This window comes from Podarcis liolepis (genome assembly GCF_965112155.1).
Source record: "Podarcis liolepis genome assembly, chromosome: 17".
NCBI classification, from domain to species: domain Eukaryota; kingdom Metazoa; phylum Chordata; class Lepidosauria; order Squamata; family Lacertidae; genus Podarcis; species Podarcis liolepis.
Genome location: NC_139571.1, coordinates 4,426,200 through 4,451,171, shown reverse-complemented (window position 1 = coordinate 4,451,171; position 24,972 = coordinate 4,426,200). Strand labels below are relative to the sequence as shown.

Here is a 24,972-nt window from a genome sequence, read left to right as displayed (position 1 = left end):
TTCAGACAGTGGGCACCCACAGCTGCCCTTTCGCAGCTCCCACACCCGCCCTCTCCCCTCGCCCCTTTGTCCTTGGCCTGGGTTGAAGAGGAGAAAGTGACCCTCACTAGACAGATTCTCCTTCCCCGGGAAGGAAATGGTTGAGTTGCAGCTGCAAAAAGTGACATATGCAAGATAGACCGGAGGTCAGGGGAGGGGATGTACAGAATGGCAGAGAAGAGAAATAGCCAAGGAAACGCCGGCGCAGCCACAGGGAGGGACGTGAGTGCAGTATAGTCAATAGGGTATTGAACCAGGGACCCCTGAGTCACATCCTTTATTTGGTTGGCACCAATCAATCAGAAATCATGACATTCTCTCTCTCTGGAAATGGTTTCCATCTGACTTTGTGGCCATCTGGGTTCCTCCTTCCCTGCTCACAGCCACCTTTCCTTTTCCTTTTCAGGCAAGAGGGTCTTGCCTTTGTTTCGCCCACCTCACTGTAGGGAACTGCTTGATCATCCCAGGCTGGGCCTGGGAGCAGTTAGCGCTGCCAAGCCTCTTGCTGGCTTAGATGTGCATTTCCCAATGGGTTGTGAGGACTCGCTTGTTGGGTTTTTTAGCTGCGTCTGTAGTAATCTGAGCCTCTTTGGGGTTTGGATCGCTGCTCCATTGGTTGGAGCCTGTCGCAAAATCAGGCTGCCTCCATTTGGGGTTGATTTTGAGAGCCTCCTGTGCTTTGCACAGAAAAGAAATTTCTTCTAGCAGCGAGGTTTCCACTCTGGACCACTTTAACCCATTCCTCTCCCAGAAAGGAGACTTCTGTCCCCTTGCTGAACTGGGGAGGGGTCCTTAATCCCCTCTCCTCAAATGAGCTATGTCTGAAAGGGTGGGAGAGAGAACCTTTCCCTTCCTCCCCCCCCGCCCCCCTCAGACTGATTCTGAGATCATTGCCCCCTCCCCCTCCTCAGGATTTATATCTTGGCTCTTTTTCTCTCTGGACTTTTTTGAGACAGAAACAATAAAATTTCATTTACGAGGCCATTAGCGGCGGCTGGCGGGTGAAATCACCAACTTGCGGAGGGGAGAGGAAGGGTGGCTGTGACAGGCCCCGGGTAGGATTGATGCTCCCCCCGCCCGGCACTCTGCGCTTGATAAAAATGTTATGTGGCGCTGCCAGCCACTAATGGACACCAGTGACTGGTGATGGCATGAATCACACATCGTGGCAGTTCGGGAAATGTTGTAACCGCACAGCAACGCCCCCCCCCCCCACTACTGGTGATGTGTGGGAAGCCTATTCTGCGATGTTAGGGGGTTACAGCAACCGAAGTCATAGGAACTGAACCCACCAACCATTACGCTTTCCTTGGCACCCCCGTACCATTATTCTGTTCTCTGCACCTCCTCAGGCTCTGACCCCTAAAGGAATCGATTCCTGCAGGTACGTTCAGGAGTGGGAGTAAATAACCTTCCTGCCGAGTTTTCTGTATGCAGGCCTAAGCTCATGAAGGCTGGAGGGGTACTTGGGGGGGGTATGACAGTGTGCCTTCCCCTATGGGTGCACATGCTCATGCAACCCCTCCAAGAGCCCAAATAGGTCCAGTGAAATTTATTTGGCGATTACACCCTCCTCCAATTCAGATAGCATGCAAAGCCCTAAACGGCCTCGGTCCTGTCTACCCAAAGGAGCGTCTCCACCCCCATCATTCTGCCGGGACACTGAAGTCCAGCGCTGAAGGCCTTCTGGCAGTTCCCTCATTGCAAGAAGTGAGGTTACAGGGAACCAGGCAGAGGGTCTTCTCGGTGGTGGCACCCGCCCTGTGGAACACCCTCCCTTCAGATGTGAAGGAAATAAGCAGCTATCTTATCTTTAAGAGACATCTGAAGGCAGCCCTGTTTAGGGAAGTTTTTAATATTTAATGCTGTATTGTTTTTAACACTTGATTGGAAGCTGCCCAGAGTGGCTGGGGAAACTCAGCCAGGTGGGTGGGTGGGTGGGTGGGTGGGTGGGTGGGAAAGAAAGAAAGAAAGAAAGAAAGAAAGAAAGAAAGAAAGAAAGAAAGAAAGAAAATTATTATTATTATTATTATTATTAAGTAGGCCAACAATTTGGTCAGACCTGCAAAATTCCAGCTGGATGGCACCCCCAATTTCTCTTTCTCGATTTTTACAGGAGCTCTGTTCTGTTTTCAAGTTACCACATGGCCTGGGGCTGCTGTCTCTGCTGGCCTAAGGAAGTTGAAGCGGGCTCCCTGCGCTACAGCCCAAAATGACTGAAGCTCCCTTCCTGCTCATGCTGAATCCAGGCAGCTTTTAAGAGAGAGGCAAAACCTCCTTTGGGCAGACTGGCTGCTTGTTTTACACTCACTAAAGAACGCATGTCCAGTTTTAAAATGGCTGCCTCCTATTTTCTATTACAATTTAACTATTTTTACACAAAAAGAAGTCAAAAGATTAAGTACCCTTTTAGTGTGAAAATGTATGAAGACACCGCTCCCAACTGGGGTATCCTTATTAATGCGCAGTATTTCCTCCAAATAATGGTAATATTTGAAATCTGTTGCATTTGCTAGTTAGAGCTTGGAATTTCAAATACAGTGGTACCTCGGGTTAAGTACTTAATTCATTCCGGAGGTCTGTTCTTAACCTGAAACTATTCTTAACCTGAAGCCCCACTTAAGCTAATGGGGCCTCCTGCTGCTGCCATACCACCGGAGCGCAATTTCTGTTCTCATCCTGAAGCAAAGTTCTTAATCCGAGGTACTATTTCTGGGTTAGCGGAGTCTGTAACCTGAAGCGTATGTAATCCGGGGTACCACTGTGTGCAAATAGGGGAGAGTAAAGGGAAAGGATTGGTCTACTGGTTGGTGACATCACAGCAGCCTTTCAATAGCTTCTGGGTTCAGCCATGTTCTTAGTGGGGTGGTAAAGTTTTGGGGACTCCCTAGCAAAAAAGGAAGAGTCAGATTCTCTAAACATGCAGATCAGCATTCAGCCTCAGAAGAGGTCAAATATCCCATCCAGTTTGCTTCATACAATAGGCAAGCAGAGAGTTTTGAATCTGGCTTTCCCACTGGCGCCCACTGCCCTACAATGTCCAGAAGAGCACTCTCTTCCATCAAATACAAATTTATTCTGTCTGGGCTTTTTAGACTGTCAGCATATGGGTGGGGCGGACACAGACCGTGACTGGAACAGGTAGCCCAGATGACAGATTCCTCACTCTCCATGTTGCTGAGGGATCTTCTGTACTTAAACCACCCCCAACCCTAAGCACCTTACACTAGGCCCCGAATCCAGCTAAAGTAATCCTTACTAAGTCCCATTAAAACCAATCCAAAAAGGTATTAATGAAGCTGATCAGGGCTCTTTCCAGGTGGGTGCCACTGCCATTATAAGAGAACAAGGGAAGGGTTGACAGTTTCAGCACCTCTTTTTCTAGAAAAATAGCACTGAAATTGATGATGATGTTTGCAAGCCCATGTTCAGCTTTCTCGTACCATGTGTTGCGTCCTGGATTCTTGGGGTCTAGTGTGAGCATGTTCATCCCCTTCCATCTCTCCACCCTCACATGACCCTGGCAGATGGAAGCAGCAGAAACGGAGGCACACACACACAACGACGCCTCTGGCCATTGCCTGCTCTGCTTGATTATTCATTATTCATCCCCCTCTGTGGGCAAGCAGCTGACACAAGGTTAATGGATGGAGTCAGCGGTGGGATTCCCTCACCTTCCTCTCCCCACAACCTACATAAAACAATGGCCAAAGAGTACGGTTTGTTGGTACTACACAGTGTGGCACACCTGGGAGATGGGACTCCCAATTATTACCAAATCCTCCCACTGCATCGCAATGCTCCTTAGCCTCATAGCGATGGCAAACCCCTTTAAATATTGAAAATGCATGGTTGGGACTACTTGGTGCAAAGCATGAAGAGAACGGAACATTTAGCATGTTCTCCAACTGATGTCTACCCTTGCCGCCACCCACCCCTGTTATCAGGGACAATCCCCGTTTTCCCAAATATTGCTCTGTGGCAAATCACCTGTAACGTAACATTTGGGATGGAAAAGTTGGGTTGGCCTAGTTAAATTCCAAGTGGCTAGTTAGGAAGACCCTTCCCAACTGTGGCACATATAAATCATATGGAAAAACTCAGGGATGGAATTGGAAAACATCACCGCACAGCCGCCTTCCTTCCACCCAGCAGAGAACCAGTGGAGTGGAGTGCCAGATTGGGAGGCCCGGGTTCAAATCCTGACTTAGCCATGAGGCTCACTGGGTTACCCTGGGTCAATACCTCAGCCTAGCCCATCTTGCAGGGTTGTTGTGAAGCTGAAATACAAGGGAAAGAGGGAAAACCACGTATGTCTCTTTGAAGGAAAGGCAGGGTATACATAAACAGAAAGAAAGTAAATAAATCCTTCTGCCATAAAGATCTAGTTTAGATTTTTACTGTGAATCAACATGGCTTCTTTTGCTTTTTGTGTGCCTTGGGAGAGTACAGATCTAGAAGTAAATGTGAATGTGTTTGGAGTTGCAGCTGCACTGTAAACAAACCCACTGTCATTAAAGCCTACGGGGTGAGCTCCCGTTGTTCAGTCCCCGCTCCTGCCCACCTAGCAATTTGAAAGCACAAAGTGCAAGTAGATAAATAGGTGCCACTCTGGCGGGAAGGTAAACGGCATTTCTGTGCGCTGCTCTGGTTCGCCAGAAGCCGCCTAGTCATGCTGGCCGCATGACCCGGAAGCTGTACGCCGGCTCCCTCAGCCAATAAAGCAAGATGAGCGCCACAACCCCAGAGTCATCCGCGACTGGACCTAATGGTCAGGGGTCCCTTCACCTTTAATTCCCTAAAAAAAATCTCAGGGTGTTTCTTGGGGTCAGTTTAACATAAAGCAGGCAGGGGAGGCCTCAGTAACATGTAAGGATTGTGTATTAGGTGTGTTGGGGCAGGGGGCACTAGCAAGCATGGGCAAGTCTGTTCATTCCAGTTTTGGTCATTTTCTAATTTTTCTACTCTTTGCATTTCTGTGCCAGCCTGTGATTATTATTTTTTTAAAGTTCATCAGCATTTTAGGGCAAATGTATCCAAATGTGCACATTTTTGTATGCTGTTTTGCCTAATATAATGCATCTGCATATCTGAAGAAGTGTGCATGCACACGAAAGCTCATACCAATAACAAACTTAGTTGGTCTCTAAGGTGCTACTGGAAGGAATTTTTTAATTTTGTTGCATCTGCATAAGTTACTTTCACTAAATATATGCATTTTTAATGCAAACTGTACCCTAGTATATGCATTTCCTTAACTTGGCTGGGTAAGTGTATAGGGTGGATGTGAATTGTGAAGGACGGCTGATTTTCAATTTTTTTAAATGCAACCTGAATCGCTTTGCTCCTCCATCCCTGGGTATAGACCAGACATTGATCCTTCCTATGGCCCCTCTTTTTGTCTGTGGAAATGTTAAAAGGGCATGGCATTAACAGTTCCTTACATTCACCATGCAACATAGGTTATGTTCTAGTAAGAAAGGTTTATGGCTTGCCCCTTAATCCATAACACAGGCTAGCTGTAGTTACTCAGCAGAGAAGGAAGAATACTTTGCCTATGTGCAGAGGCACTCTCTCCAAGGCCAGACTGGCTGGGGGAACAAGGGCCCAGAGCTCAGCAGTGACCCCTACCTAAGGTGCAGTTTTGCTCCGCTGCCACGAGGCAGGAGGCTTCACCAACTGCGTAGAAAATAACTTCAAAGGGTCCGGATTTAGACAGCTCCCATGGGATTAAAGACAGAAACGCTTTCCCCTCATAATAAGGGATCATCTTGAGGGTGGCAGGGGTGGAGCTGCAGAGAGACGGGAGGAGAGGGCCTGTCAAGGATGGGCTGGGAATGAGAAAGAAAGCAGAAGAATTTAAATTTTCCCTGCTCTGAAGATTATGTATCATGGATGATGGGGCAGCCAGGGGGGTGCATGGAGCGAGAGAGAGACAGGCAGACAAAGAGACCTTAAGCAAGAAAGGAGCTGTGAAGAGGCCAACATACATGTGGGGGGCACGGATAAGATGTGGGGAGAGGCACTGCAATGGGAAGGGCACACTTGCCGCTCGGCAGCAGGATTCAGCTGCTGCCTGTCAGAGAAGCGAGTTTAATGGGACCGGGCATTTCATTTCCCTGAGTGGCCCTTTGTGGGCTGCGCTGTCAAGGCTGATGGATCCAGATTGAATTAGCTGGGGATGTAGATGTGGCATTTACAGCTCTCCTCCCCCCCCCTTTCTTTTTGAAAGCCCCAGGGTAAGAACCATCAGACACTCCCTTCTTCGCTTAGCCTTTTTTTTCCCTGGGTGGGGGGTGGGGAGACCCCAATTACTGCCCTCTGCCCATGGCTGAGTGACTACTAGACAATAAGATCAGCGCTGCTGCCAACTAGGAGCATCTTACATCCCTGCTAAGCCATCAGTTGTGCTGCAGTCAGGATGCAGCCCCAACCACCCACTAGCCCTATTTTGGCCTGCCATTGGCAAAAAGCGCAGGAGCAGTAGAATGCCAGAGAGAACTAGATTCAGCAGAAGGGGCAATAGCTTCTCAGCCTGTGTGAAGACTTTAACTTTGCTATATTATCATTTATTATTCATTGCATTTATACCCTGGCCTTCCCTCAAAGGAGCTCATCGTTCTTCCCCCATCACCATTTTATCCTCACAACCACCCTGAGAGGGAGGTTAGACTGAGACACTGTGACTGGCCCAAGGTCTCCCACTGAACATCGTGGCCAAGTGGTGATTCGAACCCCCATCTCCCAGGTTCCAGCCCAACACTCTAACCACTACACCTCTGCTATGTGCTGATGGTGTTCCCTTTTAAGGTCTGCTCCTTAAACTCCTATTATAGTTGTTCCCAAACTTTCCCTCTCCCCCCCCCCCTACAGAGCTCTTGAAAATTGCTGAGGGTCTTGGCGGACGTACATTATGATTTTTCTTCCAGCTGTAGCAACTGTAATGCACCATGCACGATGCTATTTGATTCTTAATTATACTTTTATCACTTCTTTTATTTCTTGTATATCATATTACAATTTGAATTTCAGAGAATGCAAACTGTAATACAGTAAAATACAATCCGAGAAATAAAAAGATGCAATAAAAATACAATTAAAATCAAAATGAATATTTAATGTGATGGATGTGCCATCTCTCATCTCCAAGCACAAATGCAGAGACGCCACAGACCACCTGCATGAACCTCTGCTCTTTTGCACCCGGCTAAAATCAAGCTTCCTTACCTTGGTACCCATTACAGGTGACAGGGCAATCCTTTACGTGTCATATATACCAGTTTCTATAACCTTCACCAGTTAACAGTTAAAATAAACAAAATACACGGATTATTGCTCTTGTGAAAGGTGACTGTGCTGACTTTGCATACATTTAAAGCTCTACTTGAATTGTGATAGACTACTTCTAATTCTGGCTTCTACTTTCCCCCCTCCACCCCATTGCACTCATGTGTATCTATACGCCTCTCAACTGCATTCAATGAAGTCCATGAAAGCTTATGCAGTAAACCAGTGCATTAATTTTTAGGTTGCACTAGTGCACTTCTGTTCTTCCACCAAGGATCCTTACTAGGTGAGGTGCCCCATCCGCCTTAAAAGACGCTGCTGAGGGTGACTCTCCAACTCCTATGGGTAAAGGCAAGTGCCATATTATATTGCCTTGAATAAAAAGAACGAAATAATTAGAATTTATATCCCTCAGCAAGTTAACAGTTGACAATAAATCTTGGCAGCTGCACAATCTGAAGTGGCAAACTCGGGCACACACTGATCATGTTTGTTCATAATTATTAAGGCAGGGGAGAAATTCAGTGTAGCCGTATGGCCATCGTTCCGTCAGCACAAGTGTCTCATATCCCCTCTCCCCCCACGCACTGTTCTGGGGTTTTCCTGAACCAATTTTTATGGGGGGGGGCATTCACAGGAGATGAGGGAAGCCCATTGTTCTAGTAGGTCCTTGCACTAGCTCCCACTAGTTAGTAGGACTTGTTAGCCCCAAGATTCCCAGCTGACTAGAGTTTATCAGGAACGAACATGGTGCTGGTCAACACTGCCCAGTTAATCCCAAATTGTTCATCCCTTGGCAGGGGCAGGAGAAACAGACCAGTATGCTACTGTTAAGCTTGGCTTCCTGTTGCATCTGAAGATGGAATCACAGTTTGTGGCTCCCTATCAAGTCATGATCACTAGCCACAGCCTCAAAACCAGTGTTTGTTGTTAGATTACAGATCCCGTCATGCTAGGAAATGACAAACGATGACCCCAAGTTTGGAGATAACAGGAAGTGATGCTTAATTGCACTTCCCTGGTCTGATTCTCCCAATCATGCTGGGGTTTGAGGGGAGTGAAGAGGGAGCGATCAGGCAGTGTGCATGGCAAAGTTAAACTAGTAATCTTTTGCCATTGAGCTATGGGAACTCTATGACTGCCCGTGCATGTTCCTATACACGTGCCTTTATGCACTAGAGCTGAATCAGAGTGTCTTAGGGGAAGGGGCCGAGATCTGGAGAATGGGAAATTTCACGAAAATGTCTGTAAACTAAAGTTGGCAAAGAGAAGACAGGGAGCAGTTGTTTACAAAGAAAAAGTACAGTGGTGCCCCGCAAGACGAATGCCTCGCAAGACGGAAAACTCGCTAGACGAAAGAGTTTTCCGTTTTGGAGGTGCTTCGCAAAACGAATCTCCTATGGGCTTGCTTCGCAAGATGAAAATGTCTTGCGAGTTCCTGCGGGTTTTCCCCCCTTCCCCACCCTTTTTCTAAGCCGCTAAGCCGCTTATCAGCTGATCCAATAAGCCGATAAAAGCCGCTAATAGCGCTAATAGCGCTAATCCGCTAATCCGTCAATGGGCTTGCTTCGTAAGACGAAAAAACCGCTAGACAAAGAGAATCACAGAACGGATTCTTTTCGTCTTGCGAGGCACCACTGTACTTTCAAAAATGGAACAATCCCTAGTAAATTGGTACCAATGGACTCTGAGTTATCTGTCAACTCCAGACTGTCACTATTTTGTGGGCGGGATTCCCATCCTGTATTGGAAGTGTAGCTGTGTATAATTAAAGTGAATTAAAGTACTCTATTGCAAACGGATCCGCTTTTTAAAAAGACAACTTTTTGCAGTTAGGGAAGTTACAGGGAAATTCACTAAAAAGTGTGGGATAATGATGGACTGACAGGAAGACAACTCCCGTCACCACAATTAAAATCAGGGCAAATGCTCAATATATAAAATCATAATAACATGAAACATTAAAAAACCTCCCTATACAGGGCTGCCTTCCGATGTCTTCTAAAGGCTGTATAGTTATTTAGCTCTTTGGCTCTGGGGGGGGGGGGTCACATAAATTCATACTCTCCAACATTTCTCTGATGAAAACAGGGACGTTCTAAGGAAAAGCGGGACATTCCAGGATCAAATCAGAAACCAGGACGGCTTCTGTAAATCCAGGACTGTCCCTGGAAAATAGGGACACTTGTAGCAAACATTTAAAAAAGTGCTTTCTCTGTACAGTGGTAACTCTGGTTGCGAACAGGATCCGTTCCAGAGGCCTGTTCACAACCTGAAAAGAATGCAACCTGCGTCTGCGCGTGCCATGATTCACCACTTCTGCGCATGCGCGTGTCGTCATTTTGCACATCTGCGCATGCACGAGTGGTGAAACCCAGAAGTAACCCTTTCCGGTACTTCCGGGTCGCCGTGGGACACAACCTGAAAACGTGCACCCTGAAGCAAATGTAACATGAGCTATGACTGTACAGTGGTACCTCGGGTTACAGATGCTTCAGGTTACAGACTCCGCTAACCCAGCATTAGTACCTTGGGTTAAGAACTTTGCTTCAGGATGAGAACAGAAATCATGTGGCAGCGGCAGCGGGTGGCCCCAGTAGCTAAAGTGGTACCTCAGGTTAAGAACAGTTTCAGGTTAAGAACAGACCTCCAGAACGAATTAAGTTCTTAACCTGAGGTGCCACTGTATTAGCCTTCCCTAACCTGAGGCCCTCGTGATGTTTCGTACCACAACTCCCATCAGCCCCTGGGGTGGATCAGGCTGCCCTACATCACAGTCATGCAGACATTTTTTGACCTACATCCCTTCTCCGCCCCCCTTCCCTAGTTTATTCTGGCAGTTAAAAAACTCCCCAACTCGGTAAGTCATATTGATGCTTAGGAGGCACAAAGCAAAGCCCCCTCCTCCCCACAGCTACTCAGCACCCGACTGCGCTCCTGCTAATGAAGGCCCCTGATGCAGCCATGACTTATTCATAAAGCTGCCACCAAAACTTTCCTTTTATCTTATTGCTGCCTCCCCTCCCAGGCGCTGCTGGTTTGCCTCACTCCCACATCAAAACACACACACAGGCACACAAGACACACACGGTCCTCTCCCCACCACCAGACAGCCACAAATGCCTGGGGAGCCTCAATGCATTCTTCGCTCCAGCCCCTGGGTCCTTTCCTAAACACCAGAGTCTGAAGGGTGGGGGAAATCTCAAGGCCACAAGAAGAACTCCCTTTCTCCCTAAGAGGAAGGAGGATGCTGACGGCTCACAACTCCAGGGGACCAAACCTACTTCGAAATGAGCACCTTAAAAAAATGTGCAATCCAGCTTAATACAGGTCAGTTGCTCCTCTTCTGTGCAGTTTATCCCACATCTAGGCACACAGGGCTTATCAACTCTTCCTGCTTTCCCCAGGGGAGGGGGGGGGGGGACCGCTGTTTAGCGCATAGTCAGGTTTCCTCCAGATTACTATTTGTTTCAGACTACATGCTAAAGAGGAGGTTTTCCCTTGGAAAGGAACAGATCAAGGGGAAAGCCACTCGGATACCCATGTTTTCTAGGCATGGCACAGGAGGAAGCGTGGATGAGCCCAAAGTCAAAACGCTCAGAGAAGAGTGGAAGACCAACAACTACCAGACTTTTAGAAGACATCTGAAGGCAGCCCTGTTTAGGGAAGCTTTTAATGTTTGATGTATCATAGTATTTTAATATTCTTTTGGAAGCCGCCCAGAGTGGCTGGGGAAAGCCAGCCAGATGGGCGGGGTATAAATAATAAATTATTATTATTATTATTATTATTATTATTATTATTATTATTATTATTATTAAGACCTGGTTCACCCTTTCCCAGCCACAGTTTTCTATGTATAAAAGTTGGAATAAAGTGGAGATTTTAATCTGCATAATTGCAAATATGGAAGCAGAGGGGGTGGGTGTTGCAGAATAAGCTTCTTGTGCAAGTGAAATTGCTAGCTGACAGGCAGGGAGGGCAGGATAGACACATAATTTGCTTTTGTCTTTTTTTCCTTATTAGAAAAAATAAGCAGCAGTAACTTTTCTCTCCCCCTTCAGCCATTTCTTGGGGCAGAGTGTGGCTGGGTTTTGCCCCAGAATCCAGAATATTTCTAGGGAGCTGTATGAAAAAAATGGAACATCTGCTTGTCTGGTCATTAGTGTGTGGGATGTGTGGGAAGGCAACCCCCTTTGTCCAGCACTTCATTTATAAAAACAAGCCCATAGCTTTGTTCTGCATTTTTCTCACAGAAGCTACAACTTTACAGCTGCCCCAGATCTTTGGATCTTCAGTGCTGGGATGCACAGTGAAATCCCCAACCTTGGGTGAAGAAGAAATAAAGTGTGGGCTGTTGTACTTATGTTGTGCTCCAGCTAAGACTAACTATAGCTAGTGGCAGCTGCTTTTGCCAAACCTTGCTCTGTTGCCACTGCATTCTCTCCTCTCTAGCTATCAGGTTGCTATAACAATGCTCTTTGGTTTGGGCACCCAATCCTCCTCCTAGATGAATTGAAGGAGACCCGTCCATAGTACAAGGAGCAGGTGCACACAGGGGATGAGCAGCCTTTGGTCAAATGGCATAGAGGCATGTCCAACACGTTGGCTCAATGAGGTGTTTATGCCCAGACAATTGAAAACAAAGGGTTATTAGTTTACAACAAACTAGTCCAGAAGTGGCCCCAGTACAACTAAAGCGTTTCCACAATGTTTAATTCGGTGGAAACTGAATGGGCAAGGGAAGAGTTCTGAGCATCTGCTCAGAGTGGAAAGGGACTACAAGGCAGGAACACCAATGTGTGCAACCAAGACTGCAATATACTGATGCGAGAAAGTCCTGGGCTGCTTCCATACTTGATATTTTCAGGACTGCTGGTGAATCAGCAGTTTTAGAAGACTCCAGGCCACCAGATTTGAAAAGAGAAGCGGCAGCCTAGCATTTTTACAACTGGAGACCTAATCTTATGGGGCTGACCTTTAATGGAAGCAGGGAATGGAATAGAAGTTGCACCAAGTTCCATAGAACAGGGGAGAGGAACAAGTGAGATTAGCCTAGCTATGGCAAGGACTGCTGTCTGCTTGTGTGGTGCATGCTGAACGTTGACTAAGGTAGGGCACTAGTTGCTGCTTACGGTCAGCTGGGATTGGGGGAGAACAGGGACAGGGGGCTGGACTAGATGACCCTTGGTATCCCTTCCAACTCTACAATTCTATGGAGGAGTAAAAGAGTTTTTTAATTTTTGGTTGACTGTGAAAACAAATGGCCTTCCGCTATCTATGATTCTACGTTTGTCTTAATTTGTCGAGGGGCAAGGCACTTTTCTTGCAGCAAACGTTATGTGTGAATATCACACTTGCCTTCCCAAGAACCGGGTACACATGCCCAAGAATCCCAATTGTACAACAAAATCACGCACACAGGTATTTAAGGATGTGCACATACGCTTGCGGCATGTACTGCAGTGTTTTTCAACAGCAAACAAGACTGCCGGGTAAAAGGTGCTGCTCCTGAAAGAAACTAAAAAATATGATGTGGGCTGATATATCTGCTGGAATACCAACAACCTGACTGTTAAAATACAACAGCAACACACACACACAATTTATTCCATGTGAAAAAAGAGCCAGCATTAGCCTGAGCTTGGGGTGCAATTCAAAAGAGAAACAAATATTGATCAGAGGGATTGGTTCTGTGGACAGATGGACAGAGGACTGCCATATGGGTGCTGCAAAGACCAGACTATCCTTGTATCAAAGTGAAATGCAAGTGTTTGCCCACTTCCCCAGGATTCTTCTCTTGGGACACCCCCCACCTTGCCGATCCCCACATGACAACAAGAGGAACATTTTTCCACGCTTTTATTTAGCAAAAGAAAAATTAATTATAAAATGAACCAATAAAAAGCCCATGCAGCTGCAGGGACATTTCCCCCACCCCAGCTCCTTAACCCCAGTGGGGGATTTAAAAGTGTAGTTTTCTTTTATTTTTGGGGAGGAGTGGGGGACCGATTCCCTCCAGGCTGCAGTGCAAATATTTACACAGACTCGAAGGATGCGGATGGGGCAGGGAGGAATGGAGGACTTTTTACACTGAAATCTCTACACCCAGGGAATGGAATCATTTACAGCCAATAATCTTAACGAGATGCAATAATAAATTAATGAGTAAGGCACTGCACCCGGAGAGGGCACAACAGGTGGGGTGGGGGTGAGAGGGTGGGGGGTTTGTCAGGTAAGGAATAAAAATATCTGATTGCCATGGTTACCAAAAAAAAAACAGAACAAGGGCAAATTCCACCAGCTACCAACAAGGAGTGGGGGGCTAGGGAATGGTCTGGATGATTAAGGGGAGGGTCCACAAACATTTGGGGTGAGGGGTCTCCATTTAGCTGCCAGCTTGAGGGGGGCATTATCTGGCTGCACCCCAACCTTATTGTTCACTCTGAGTTGCTCCTCCCAATTCAGATGCTGAGGAAAGGGTGCTGGTTATTGCTTCCGGGCTGAAGGTAGGGAGGGGGTGGGCACCACAGCCTCTTTCTGAAACCCCAGGATTTCAGCCTTACAGGGCAAGAGGTCACACGTCTCTTGTTGACAGGGAGGTTAAAAATGTCAAGTCTGTCACCCTTGGGGGGCCACAAGTCAAGGCTGGAGGTAGAGTCCTTTTTTCTGATACGTCTATCCTGGATGCGTGCCCCCCCCCTGCCCACTCTCCCTCCCCCTCCATCACTCTCAGCTATTTCCAGAAACGAGAGTGATGACTTGTTCAAGCTTCAGCCTCAATTTGTGTTTTCGGCAGGCGGCATCACGTTCCAGCGCTGTCAGGATCTGATGGGTGGACAGGCCATGGGTTGGGAAAACACGAGGGTCCGGAATAAAGGAAAGGAAAGAGAAAGGTGAAAAAAAAAGGTCAGGAGGGACTAAGCCCCAAACTTCCAGGAGCAAAACGGGAATAAGAGATGGGCCCTAGGATGGAGAAGTACCTGGTAAAACTGGGAAAGGGGCAGGAGACAAAGAGAAAGGCTTATGGGGTCTGTCCTGTCACCTGGAGTCAGGCAATAGTTTTAAATCGGAGCTTGCTGATGGCGTTCCCATGGGAAGGGCTACGGCTAGAGCAGGGGTCTGCAACCCGCGGCTCCGGAGCCGCATGTGGCTCTTTTACACCTTTGCCGCGGCTCCGGGGCGGATACTAGCGAGGGGAGGAGGCGCATTGTGCGCCCCGACACTCCTCACTGTGGCGGGCGCTGTACTGGCTGTGACGTCGCATGGGGGCGGTGCGTGCGTTAGTCACGCACCGTCCCGATGTCACCTTCCCGCCCCTGTCAGATCGTGGCTCCGGAGATATATTTGTTTTAAATGTCGCAATGGTTTTGCGGCTCCCAGTTGTTGTTTTTTCTTCGGAAACGGGTCCAAGTGGCTCTTTTTGTCTTAAAGGTTGCAGACCCCTGGGCTAGAGCATCTGACTTGCATGCAGAAGGTCTGAGATTCAGTCCTTGGCATCTCTAGGTAGGGCTGGTAAATATCCACCAAAACATTGCAATGCACCAGAGTTTTTGCTCTTTCTGCTCAGTTCCTGTGAACATTTGCTCAGTCTCTCACCTTGGAATGTGCCCCCTTTAACATGGACACATTTTGTGGGATTCCAGGATTGAACACCCACCCATCCACTCCAAACAGAGGAGAGGGGTGAAGAGCTTGTCTCTATGAGTGAGTGCAGTGGTGACCAACTTTTCCCCACTGATGGGAAGGCATGCCCATGCGATTTTGTGGTTGTTTCTTTTTCCTATGCAGCTGCCATGTTTTGTTGTGCCACCCCCAACAGCAGCTCAGAATTCCATATGTGCTCAGTGGCTCAAAAAGGTTGGCAACCCATGTTTTAAAGAGTGTCATAATGCACTTTCAGAGAGACACGGTTCTTTTGCCCTGCCCACTGCCACTTCTGGTTTCGGAAATAAAAAGCAGGAAGAGCGGACAACACTTTCTTATTGAAGGTGAGAGTGCAAGGAGTGTGCATACAGACACACAAGCAGCAGTTCCTCTCAAAATGCCTTCAGTTCTTGGTGGCGGCAGCAGGGGATCCCTGTTTTCTCCAGCATGCTAGGTAAGGGACAGATTTATGGCGTGAAAGCTCCAAATGGGGGAAATGTGTAGGTGAGAGGGATAAACATGGAGCAGAGGTCTCCATTTGTCATTCTACCTTCTCTGGAGTCCTAAGCCAGGTGTGGGAAACCCGTGGACTTTCCAGATGTTGTTGGATTCCAACTCGTCTTCTGGAACCACTGGCCATGCTGACTGGGTCTGATGGGAGCTGGAGTCCACCTACATCTGGAGGGTGTCCAGATTCCCTATCCCTCTCATACCCTACCCCCGGCTATTGAGATGTAGGGTGTTCTTAGGAGAGTGTCAAGGGCTAAACAGAAGGGTACAGGATAACCAATGAGGCAGTAGACGGTGGTGCCTTAACTTATTATGGTACCTTCAATTCCTCCCCATGAGCAATTTAATTACAGTGGATCTGCAGTAGGGTCCAAATTTGGCTCTATCCTCATCAGATTTATAGCATAGCTGAATAACAGGTTGAAAACAATGTGAGAAAATTGTGGTGAGAGAGGGGGGAAAAACAAATAGGAAGGAAAGAGTTGGGCTGGAGCCTCACCTCATCACGGTACCTCCCCACGTAGCTGTAGAGCTCCCCCAGTGCACCCAGTGTGTTAAATTCGCCTGCGTGCTGCCGTGATTGCTCCACTAGATAGGCATCCATGTCTTGGTCACTGATGGAAGCCATCTTGGTGATATCCCGATAGTACCTGGTAAACATATGCATAGCTTTTGGAATCCTTGTACAGAAGATTGATCAACACTCCCATATCACAGCAGAGGGTTTCCACACAAACCAAAGCAAATAAATGTGCATGTTTATTGCATTGCAGTCCCTTCTATTAATGGAAGCTATAAATGAAGGCTCCAGATTTTGCCACGTTGAATACAGAGCCATATGGCTCCTCCAGATGACCTAATTAATTAATTAGTTTTATATCCCACTTTTCCTTCTATAGAAGCCAAGGGGGATATTTACTGAGCATTCATCCTGATTTGCTTGCACAAAGCTTACATGGTGATTAGGCTACAACTGATGATTATTGAGAATTTGTTCTTTCTTGAATATTTGCGTTTCCCTGGCACTTTCCAAATGGCAAAAATGTTTGGGTTTTTTGTTAGAATTGTATTTGTTGCACCAGGATGATAGAGCCCTTTGATCCACTTTAACTGTGCAAACTTAAAAGCTTTTGTACGTATTTGAACCTCTTAGGCCAAATACTGACAGCGTGGAGGCATTGACAACTACGGTACATAACCCCCGTTTTATCATGGCTTATATGGTGCAACAGATAACCTTCAAAGCGTGAGCTGTGTTCACCTCAACACTGAAGGAACCCATGTGTGGAGGTCAAACTCTGGCTTGGGAGAAGCTGTAGCTCTGCAGCAAAGCATATGTGCTTTTCACACAGAAGGGCACAGGAGGCACCTCTGGCTAAAAGGATTTGCTAGCAGGTGATTAGAAACACATCCTGGTGAAATGATTAACAGGTGGGTATGATTTGGGGGAAATGTGCTTGCGGGCCAAGACTATCCCTCAGTCTAGAGCAGGGGTCAGCAACCTTTTTTAGCCGTTGGCCGGACCGCCGTCCCTCAGACCATGTGGTTGGCCAGACTATATTTTGAAAAAAATATATGAATGAATTCCTATACCCCACAAATAACCCAGAGATGCATTTTAAATAAAAGCACACATTCTACTCATGTAAAAACACGCTGATTCCCGGACTGTCTGTGGGCCAGATTTAGAAGGCGATTGGGCCGCATCCGGGCCTTAGGTTGCCTACCCCTGGCCTAGAGGTTGATGAACAGGTCCTTGCTTCCTCCAGAAGCACCCTCCATTGCCTAGTCAAGATGAATCAGCTAGTGCTTTAAGGAGACTGGCAATAGATTAGGGAGGTCAGTTTAGAGACAGAAGCGGCAGACTCACCACGCTAGCTTCATTGCAGACCACTGTTGTTTACCGAGGGAGGCAGCGTGGAAATCAGTCTGGTGCAAACACACTGGCAGGAGGGCTGAATTGATTCTGCCAGTGCTTTTGCGCCACACTGCCCTCCCCCACCCCCACCTCTCTCCCTCACTGGTAAGCAACAGCAACCCACCTTCAGGAAGCCAGCACAGCAGCTCTGCCCCATCCAGCGTGCCACTTCTGTGTGTGGAACAGCAGCAGTGGTGACTTCCAAAGATGCTAAGAAAGGCCAAAGTAACAGTCTCCCCACCCTCAAAGACACCTGCCCTTCTTGACTGTCCTCAACTCGTGGAAAGCCACAGCATTCCTTTTTCCAACCTGTTTGGCGAGGATGGCTCTCATTGAAGGAACCAAGTTTCAGGCAGGATCTTGTTATCCTCGTACAGTAAAGAGCTACCAACATTATAATGCCGTGGGATGATGTGCTGAGGTCAATCCCACCTCTGCCAGCTGTAGAGGCAACACAGACTATCCCACCACTACTTGACATGACCCCTCTCTGTCGCTCACCTTTCCACCCAGCCTTTGTAGACAGGGATGTCCTTGGCATAGAGCAGCTTTGTTGAAGGGGAATCCTTGCCCAGGCGGTGCTCAGAGGTGGAGCACGAGTCCATGAAGGTCTGGGCCACCACAGAGAGGCAAGCATCTGTAATGCTGCTTTTGTGGATATCAAAAACAAATTGTGGGTTCTTGATGACGTTCACCCAAAACCTCAAGGGCAGGCTGCAGTGGAAGAAAGGAAGGAAGATGAAGCTTCAAAAGACACACATGAGAGGCAAAGGGTTAGATAGGGATAGGGCAGTGGTGGTGAGGAAATTACAGAGGTTGAAGCTCAATACTCATGTTTTGTTGAGGGTTTTTCATTTGTTTGTTTTGATACGCTGGGGAAAACACAGAGATCAAAGCCAATGGGTTGTATCCTGAGTAGTGCTACGTGAAAGCTCATGTCAGTGCAAGGATTTCTGCTAGCACAACAGAACATTCACCACTAGATCCAAATTGGTCTAGGGGTTTCCTCAAACCTCTGGAGCAGCTTTGGGAGAGTGTAGGGGGCAGGGGCGCTCCTCTGTTATTCTTGTGCAAATGGAGCGAGTGAACTGGATACTGCCCCTTTAAAGGACTCCTACAGCCCATTTCCCGTAGACAGCACTTCCTTGTTTGTCAGACTGTGCTCCACGAAGGTAACCTCCCATAGGAAGGTAACATCCCATAGCTGAGAGTCATCATGGCCTCCCTCCATCCCGGTCAAGGGTGCTCCCCAGCCAAAGGAATGCACATGCCAGAGAGTTAACGCTTTGTTGTCAAAGGTAACAGAGTCATTTCTACAGCTCTGTAAAATAAATACGCACACCAATTTAGCATCTAGGCAGCAATGAGGGACCATTCCCCCTCCACCCATGTATGTACCTTCCCCTGACAGGCTGCGCAAACGTAGCTGGAGACGACGTCTGCATGGAAACTTCCCCGGCTGCTTAAATTATCTTCTGGTTCTAGGAGATGGTGGTGCAGGAGAGGGTGGGGAAGCACCCGGCCCTTCACTTGCCTGGCCTGCCTCTTCCTCCGGCTCTGAAGCTTCCCCTGCCTCTGTTTCTTGCCTCCTGGCTGGTACAGGTCTCCACAAACCACTGAGCCCCACTCCAGCCCCCGTTCCCTTGGTGCACACTCATGAGTGTCCTGCCAGTCCCTGACAATCCCTGAAGTAGAGGAATGGAGGATTAGCAAAGTCCTTAGGGTCATGGGAGGTGGGGGAGAGTTGGCTGGCCTCAAACACTTAGGGGTCATGAGCACTGGATTCCTTGGGGCAAAAATTTCTTCCTAAAGAAGATTTGTTCAATCAAGGTAAGGGTAGGACAGAGCCTGGAAAAATGAATGGCCGAAGGCTGGCTGAGAGCAATACACAAAGCCAATCTGGTAGTAGCTGTGCAAAGATTCCTTAGGGCTAAAAAATCTTTCCCCATCTGCTTAAATATGATATGCCAGCTGTCAGTTACCCACAGCCAGGATAGGCACATCGGCCGCCGGCTCCCTACCATTACCGACAACCCTACCATTACCGACAAGTGGGAAACACTGGTCAGTGAGGGCTCCAACTGGAGAATAGCCTCTGCCAAAGGTGTCATGGACTTTGAAGAAGCATGAACTCAGAAAGAAAAAGAAAAATGAGCTAAGAGGAAGGCACATTTGGCAAATCCTCAACATGATCAACGCCCACTCAGAAACCTATGTCCCCACTGTGGAAGGACGTGTGGATCCAGAATGGGCCTCCACAGTCACTTACGGACTCACTGTTAAGACCATATTCATGGAAGACAATCCTACTTGGCTACAAGTGATCACCAAAGAAGAAGAATTATTACTTTAGGGTACTGGCTCGTGGCCAAAGGGCCAAAGCCAAAGGTCTCACCAGTTGCTTTTCCAGGTATGTCGCACGTCAGGGTCCCCAATCTGCCTTCGCTCTGCCTGCTCGTCCAGGAAGTCAAACATGTATTTGATGGGCAGGGGGAGTGCACTGGCCCGGTGTGCTGTGCTGAACACAGTCTCAAACAGGTCATCTACAAACTTCTGCAATGTGCCCTGAAGAAGCAGAAGAGAAAAATTTATGGAAAACATATTTTGGGATGGATGGATGGATGGATGGAGAGAACAACTGTCAACATTTGGAGATCATGGGGAGCACTCCCATGGAAAATAGCACCACTCTTCCATCCATCTTGCATCTGTATACATAATATTCACAAACACATCCAATCCCTTTTGTGTACCTAACTATTCTGCTCCAGACACCGTCCCTGATTTTCTTGAACTCTCCTATTGCAGTAGCCTTCCATAGTATTCTTGATTTAGGACACAGTCTCAAATAAGGGCACATCTACACTTCATTGTAGGCCAGTTTTACACGACTTTAAATGGTTGCCACTTCTCCTGAGGGGACCATTCAATTGGCAGCTTGACACCAATCTCATGTGCAGAATGGATAAGCCTTGAGAGATACAGGCGATGACCATTTCGCGCCAGGGTTCTGTTCCCAGCTCCCATGTGCCGAGCCCCATCCGCCCTGCCCCATTCTGTCCCCCCCCCCACTCCACCCCCATTCTTCCATCTTCCGGGTCCGAAAGGACCCACACCTCATCAATTGTGCGCCATGTAGATGCAGTGCTGGATTTGCGTATAAGCTAAACAAGCTGTAGCTTAAGGCCCCACTCTCTTGGGGCCCCCAAAAAATCTAGATGAAAAAACACCTGGATGTACATTTCAAAAATATAAGATAAAAAACAAATAAAATAAAACCTACATACAGCAACAGTGGCAAATAGCTTTAGATACCTATTAGGTCCATAAATTACCAGATAGCCTATATTCAACAAAAAAACAACAACAATTTGTTGTTGACAAAGGACAGCTGGACATATAAAGGGCCCCATTGCCTTCAGTAGCTTAGGGCCTCATCAGACCTAAATCTGGCCCAGTGTAGATACGCCTAAAATGGTAGCTGCCTGTGCAAGGAACTATTATTATAATGTGAGCGGATGATGTATTGCTGAGAGGCAGTCACTGCTAGGGGGGAATTATTATTTGCCTCTTTCTGTTCTTCATTCTGAGTAATATTTTTTGTTGTAATCTGTAACAAAATCTGAATGAAAATATTTTTTAAAATAAAAATTATGCAAGCAGACATGCAGAGCTGAAGGGAGGCACACTCCAAACCAGGGGAACAGGTGTCACTTGGAGGTTGCACCTTCTGGCTCCCAGGAAAAACATCATGACGAAGGAGAGACAACTTCACCCCATCCATTGGCCAGTGAAGAAGCAGCTGCTCCAGTGCTTTTCTCTTCCCTCCTCATTCCTTTTCCTTTTGTATCTATTCAATTGTGAGCCTGCAGCTAGCGACTCTCTTATCTTTTAACATAGGTACAACTTATGGAAATCTTAGGTACTGTGTTTGTTTGTTTTATAAATAAGAGGGTACTGATCGCCAGTTTAAAAAGGAAACTGTACACAATGGTAATATTACCACCACTTAGAAATTTTGATAATTAAGTGGTCTATAAATCGTGTTCATTAAATTACAACTGGCATTTGTATTTGTACTTTATCTCAATAATCCCTGTAATAACTCCAAAGTTGTAATAACATATCCCCATTTTGCAGATGTGAGGACAGTGACTTACCTTACACCATTAAATAAATTCATGGTGGAGACAAGATTTGAACCGAGGATCTCCTGGTTTAGTGTTTCTTATTATCATAAAAAGATCAACACCCCACTCCCTTTCAAAGGAAACCAGAGCAATGAAATGAAATTACAATAATAAAACCGTGTCAGCACACTCTTAGCCACTACACCAGAGCAGCACCAGAAAATGCTACTAAATGTATTACAGTCAAATACTGGATTAAAGTAACATGAGCAGAATGGTAGAATACAAACAAAAATCACATGCGTACACACATCACATTACACAAACAATCTCGCACAATTCAGACCTCAAATGAAGCATTTTCTGCATTCCTTCCTCACTGTCAGGCAATGTTTTGGTGACAGTGGCATCACATGCCATGTCCATAAAGTATCTGCGCTGTGCTTAGATGTCAGTTGGCAGACACTGGAAGCTGCAGCAAGTTTGCCACAAGGCGCAGGCCAGAGGCACCAATGATCACACCCCTGCAATCCAGACAGGCTGCGGTTCAAAGCATGCCCTGCCCCAGGAGACGAGTTCAGACCACCTCTGTGAAGGGTTGACCACTGTCGGAACACAGGAAGCTGCCTTGTACAGAGTCAGACTACGGATCCATCTAGCTCAGTATTGTTTACACTAACTGGCAGCAGCTCTCCAGGGTTTCAGGCAGGGGTCTCCCAGTCCGACGTGGAGATGCCAGTGGGGACTGGACCTGGGACCTTTTGTATGCAAAGCAGAGGCGGTGCCACTAAGCTACAGTCCTTTCCTGACATACCTTGGTGGCAAGGAGCCTCGTGAGGTAGATTTCAGACACCATCTTGCTCCCTCGTTCCCCTTCCTTAGGGTCTCCAAGATGCTCGTGGTTCTTGACTAAATGCCAGAGACGGGTACCCGAATCTTGATCCGGAGTGAGGATGGGGGCTCGTGAGCGCAAGCTCTCTGGACTGCTAGAGGTGCGGAGCAAACTCTCTGTGGAAGAATGGGGGGGAGGGGGTGAGCAAGAACCTCTTATGAGCTTTGCCCATGTCAGCCCTCAAGACCAACCCTCAAGAGCCTGGGTTCCATGCACCTCCTTTCAATCTTTGCTCTACACCAGAAGCTCACCTGAAGGACAGGTTGGCATTTATTCAGCCTTGAAGAGTGCCTGCACCCAAACAGGCACTGGTAATACCAAAACCACCAGCCTCCATAGGCCAAGTGAACCACTCCCCATTCCCCTCCAACCACAAAGCCTCAGAGTGGGAGTGGCACTAAAATTACATGCATTCCAGGCTTGGAATAGCAAACATAATTACAGCCAGGCCAGGGTGGTGCTGGAAGAAAGCTTAGGGATAAGAAGTTTGGACGTGGCAATAGCCCTCCTTGAAAGGCCACCTGGCTTAGGTGATAATAGGGCAAGCCACAAAAGGCCAGAGGCTTGCTGTGTCACACAGTAAGAAAGGACACTTCACTTGTGAAGGACAAATCTTCTTATGCTCCAGTTCACACTGTATACAGCAGGGAACCAGGTCACATAGGTGGACAACAGAAAAATGCCCGCACAAGGTTGCATTCTCGGCTCAGGAGGGCTCAGGTGAAACACCGACAGATGGCATTGCAGACGAGCCAACAGGTCAGGAAAGAGCAGTGACCAGCTCTGTGGACTCTGAGAACAAGGCCAAGGACACAGCACCCCTGTGTGCATTAATTCCAGCTATGTGGACCTGTGCATGTGCTGTGATTCAGCAGGAATGAAGAGGAAGCACAAAACAGGCAACACGATGTGCAGAATTCAGCATCAGCTTTTAATAATAATTATAATGAGGAAGTGCAGCTGAATAAGAGTTCCAGTGGTTGAGGGCAGTGACTAAACCCATGGCTAACAATGAGAAATTATGAAAAATGGAAGAAGTATGTAAATTTGCATAAATTAGTGTATATAGACTGAATAATCCAAAATATGGATTGTCTGAGCACAGAATTAATTTGGGGGGGGGAGGGGCAGGACAGGAGGTTGAAGATTCTTGTGTAGAGTGTACAGAAGGATAGAAGATGCATTTTCATCCTCTCAAACTTTAGTGGCAATGGGGGGGAGGAGCTGAATTCGACTCCACCACCACCCAAAAAACACAGCATAACTTTGCACAACATTGTGTTACCTTGTCGGAGAGAGAAAGGCAGAAGCCATTGGTCACTTAGTGCAGCCAAGCATTAGAGGGAATGGGGAGTGTTGAGCAGGATGTGTCATTCCTTACCATAGCGGCTCAGCGAGTGGGTGAAAGTGAAAGAGCTGGCTATATTGTAGCCCGATGCCTGCCTAGGAACCAGCGCCACTGCAGAGCCATCTGCTACCTGCACATTGAATGGCAGGGATGGCAGGGGTGGGACAGGTAAAGATGGGGTTAAAGGGGGGGGGGAGACAACAAAAATTGACATAATAATAATAATAATAATAATAATAATAATAATAATAATACATTTACAATTTTCAATGCATTTTGCCTGCATTATCTTAGTAACAGCCTTGTACGGTAGGCCAATATTATTATTATATGGGAGTGTGTGCAAGCATATGTGTTTGTGAACCTGAGAGAACAGTGGCTTGGCTTAAGTGGCCAACATAGTGAATTCATGATGGAGACGAGATTTGAACAGGGATCTTCCTGCCTTGAAGTCTTAAGCCATTATGCTACAATCAGCTTCTTTCTACCTCAGCACACAAGAAGAGAGCTAGGATAATCCCCCAGAATACAGTTTGTCACTGAAGCTTCCAAACAGTACGGAGTATGACTCCTTGAGTTGTATTCTTGAGGTAATCCAGTGTTCTTTGCTTGGTCAAGACACTCACATGCACGGCCCCCTCTTCCACCCCCCTCGCAACCTGCTCTATTCCACTCCTCAAATCCTCTAGGGCGTGCAAAGCATTATTTATTTCCTGATTCCTGCCAGAAATATTCCTAAGGAATACATAACAGCCCTCACACCTTGTACTGCTCGGAAGCGGCTTGCTCCCAAACCCTACCGCGTTTTCCCATTTTCTCCAGGCTATGGTAAACATATTAGGAATCTAGATGGCCCTGAGCTGGGTGGAAGGGAAACCGGTTACCTGATAATGCCCAAGTGTATTGAGCCGCTTCCAGTCTCCTTCAATCTTGCTTGTGGCATCCTCATCCTGCAGAATGGTTCGCCCCCCACTGCCTTGACACCATTCTGGGGTGAAAAAGGAGGTCAATGAGGAGAGAGCTAGCTTGGTATTATCTCTCCCAGGCTCCCCCCCCCCAATTTTGTTACAACTTAAGCCAGGGATGGGGAGCCTGTGGCCCTCCAGATGTTGTTGTTACTGAAATTCCCATCAGCCCCAGTCAGCATGGCCTGTGGTTAGGGATAACGGGACCTACAGTCGAAGAGCATATGCTGGAACCA

The 24,972-nt window shown here is 47.3% G+C and overlaps 2 protein-coding genes across 5 annotated transcripts in view; one reads left to right on the top strand and one right to left on the bottom strand.

Moving 5' to 3' along the window:
- The window catches only part of LOC310696816 (uncharacterized protein), a 155,801-nt gene that overhangs the window by 55,168 nt on the left and 75,661 nt on the right, over nt 1–24,972 (top strand). The window lies entirely within an intron of this gene.
- The window catches only part of PLXNA3 (plexin A3), a 69,877-nt gene continuing 58,078 nt past the window's right edge, over nt 13,174–24,972 (bottom strand). For all 4 annotated transcript variants that reach the window (XM_083482757.1, XM_083482756.1, XM_083482759.1 and 1 more), the window contains exons 26-32: nt 24,656–24,759; nt 23,805–23,901; nt 22,346–22,539; nt 19,797–19,966; nt 17,903–18,115; nt 15,983–16,133; nt 13,174–14,154 (exon numbers count right to left, since the gene is read on the bottom strand). In XM_083482757.1, the coding sequence (XP_083338883.1) occupies nt 14,059–14,154; nt 15,983–16,133; nt 17,903–18,115; nt 19,797–19,966; nt 22,346–22,539; nt 23,805–23,901; nt 24,656–24,759 (1,025 nt within the window). In that variant the 3' untranslated portion in view covers nt 13,174–14,058. The remainder of the gene's footprint in view (nt 14,155–15,982; nt 16,134–17,902; nt 18,116–19,796; nt 19,967–22,345; nt 22,540–23,804; nt 23,902–24,655; nt 24,760–24,972) is intronic.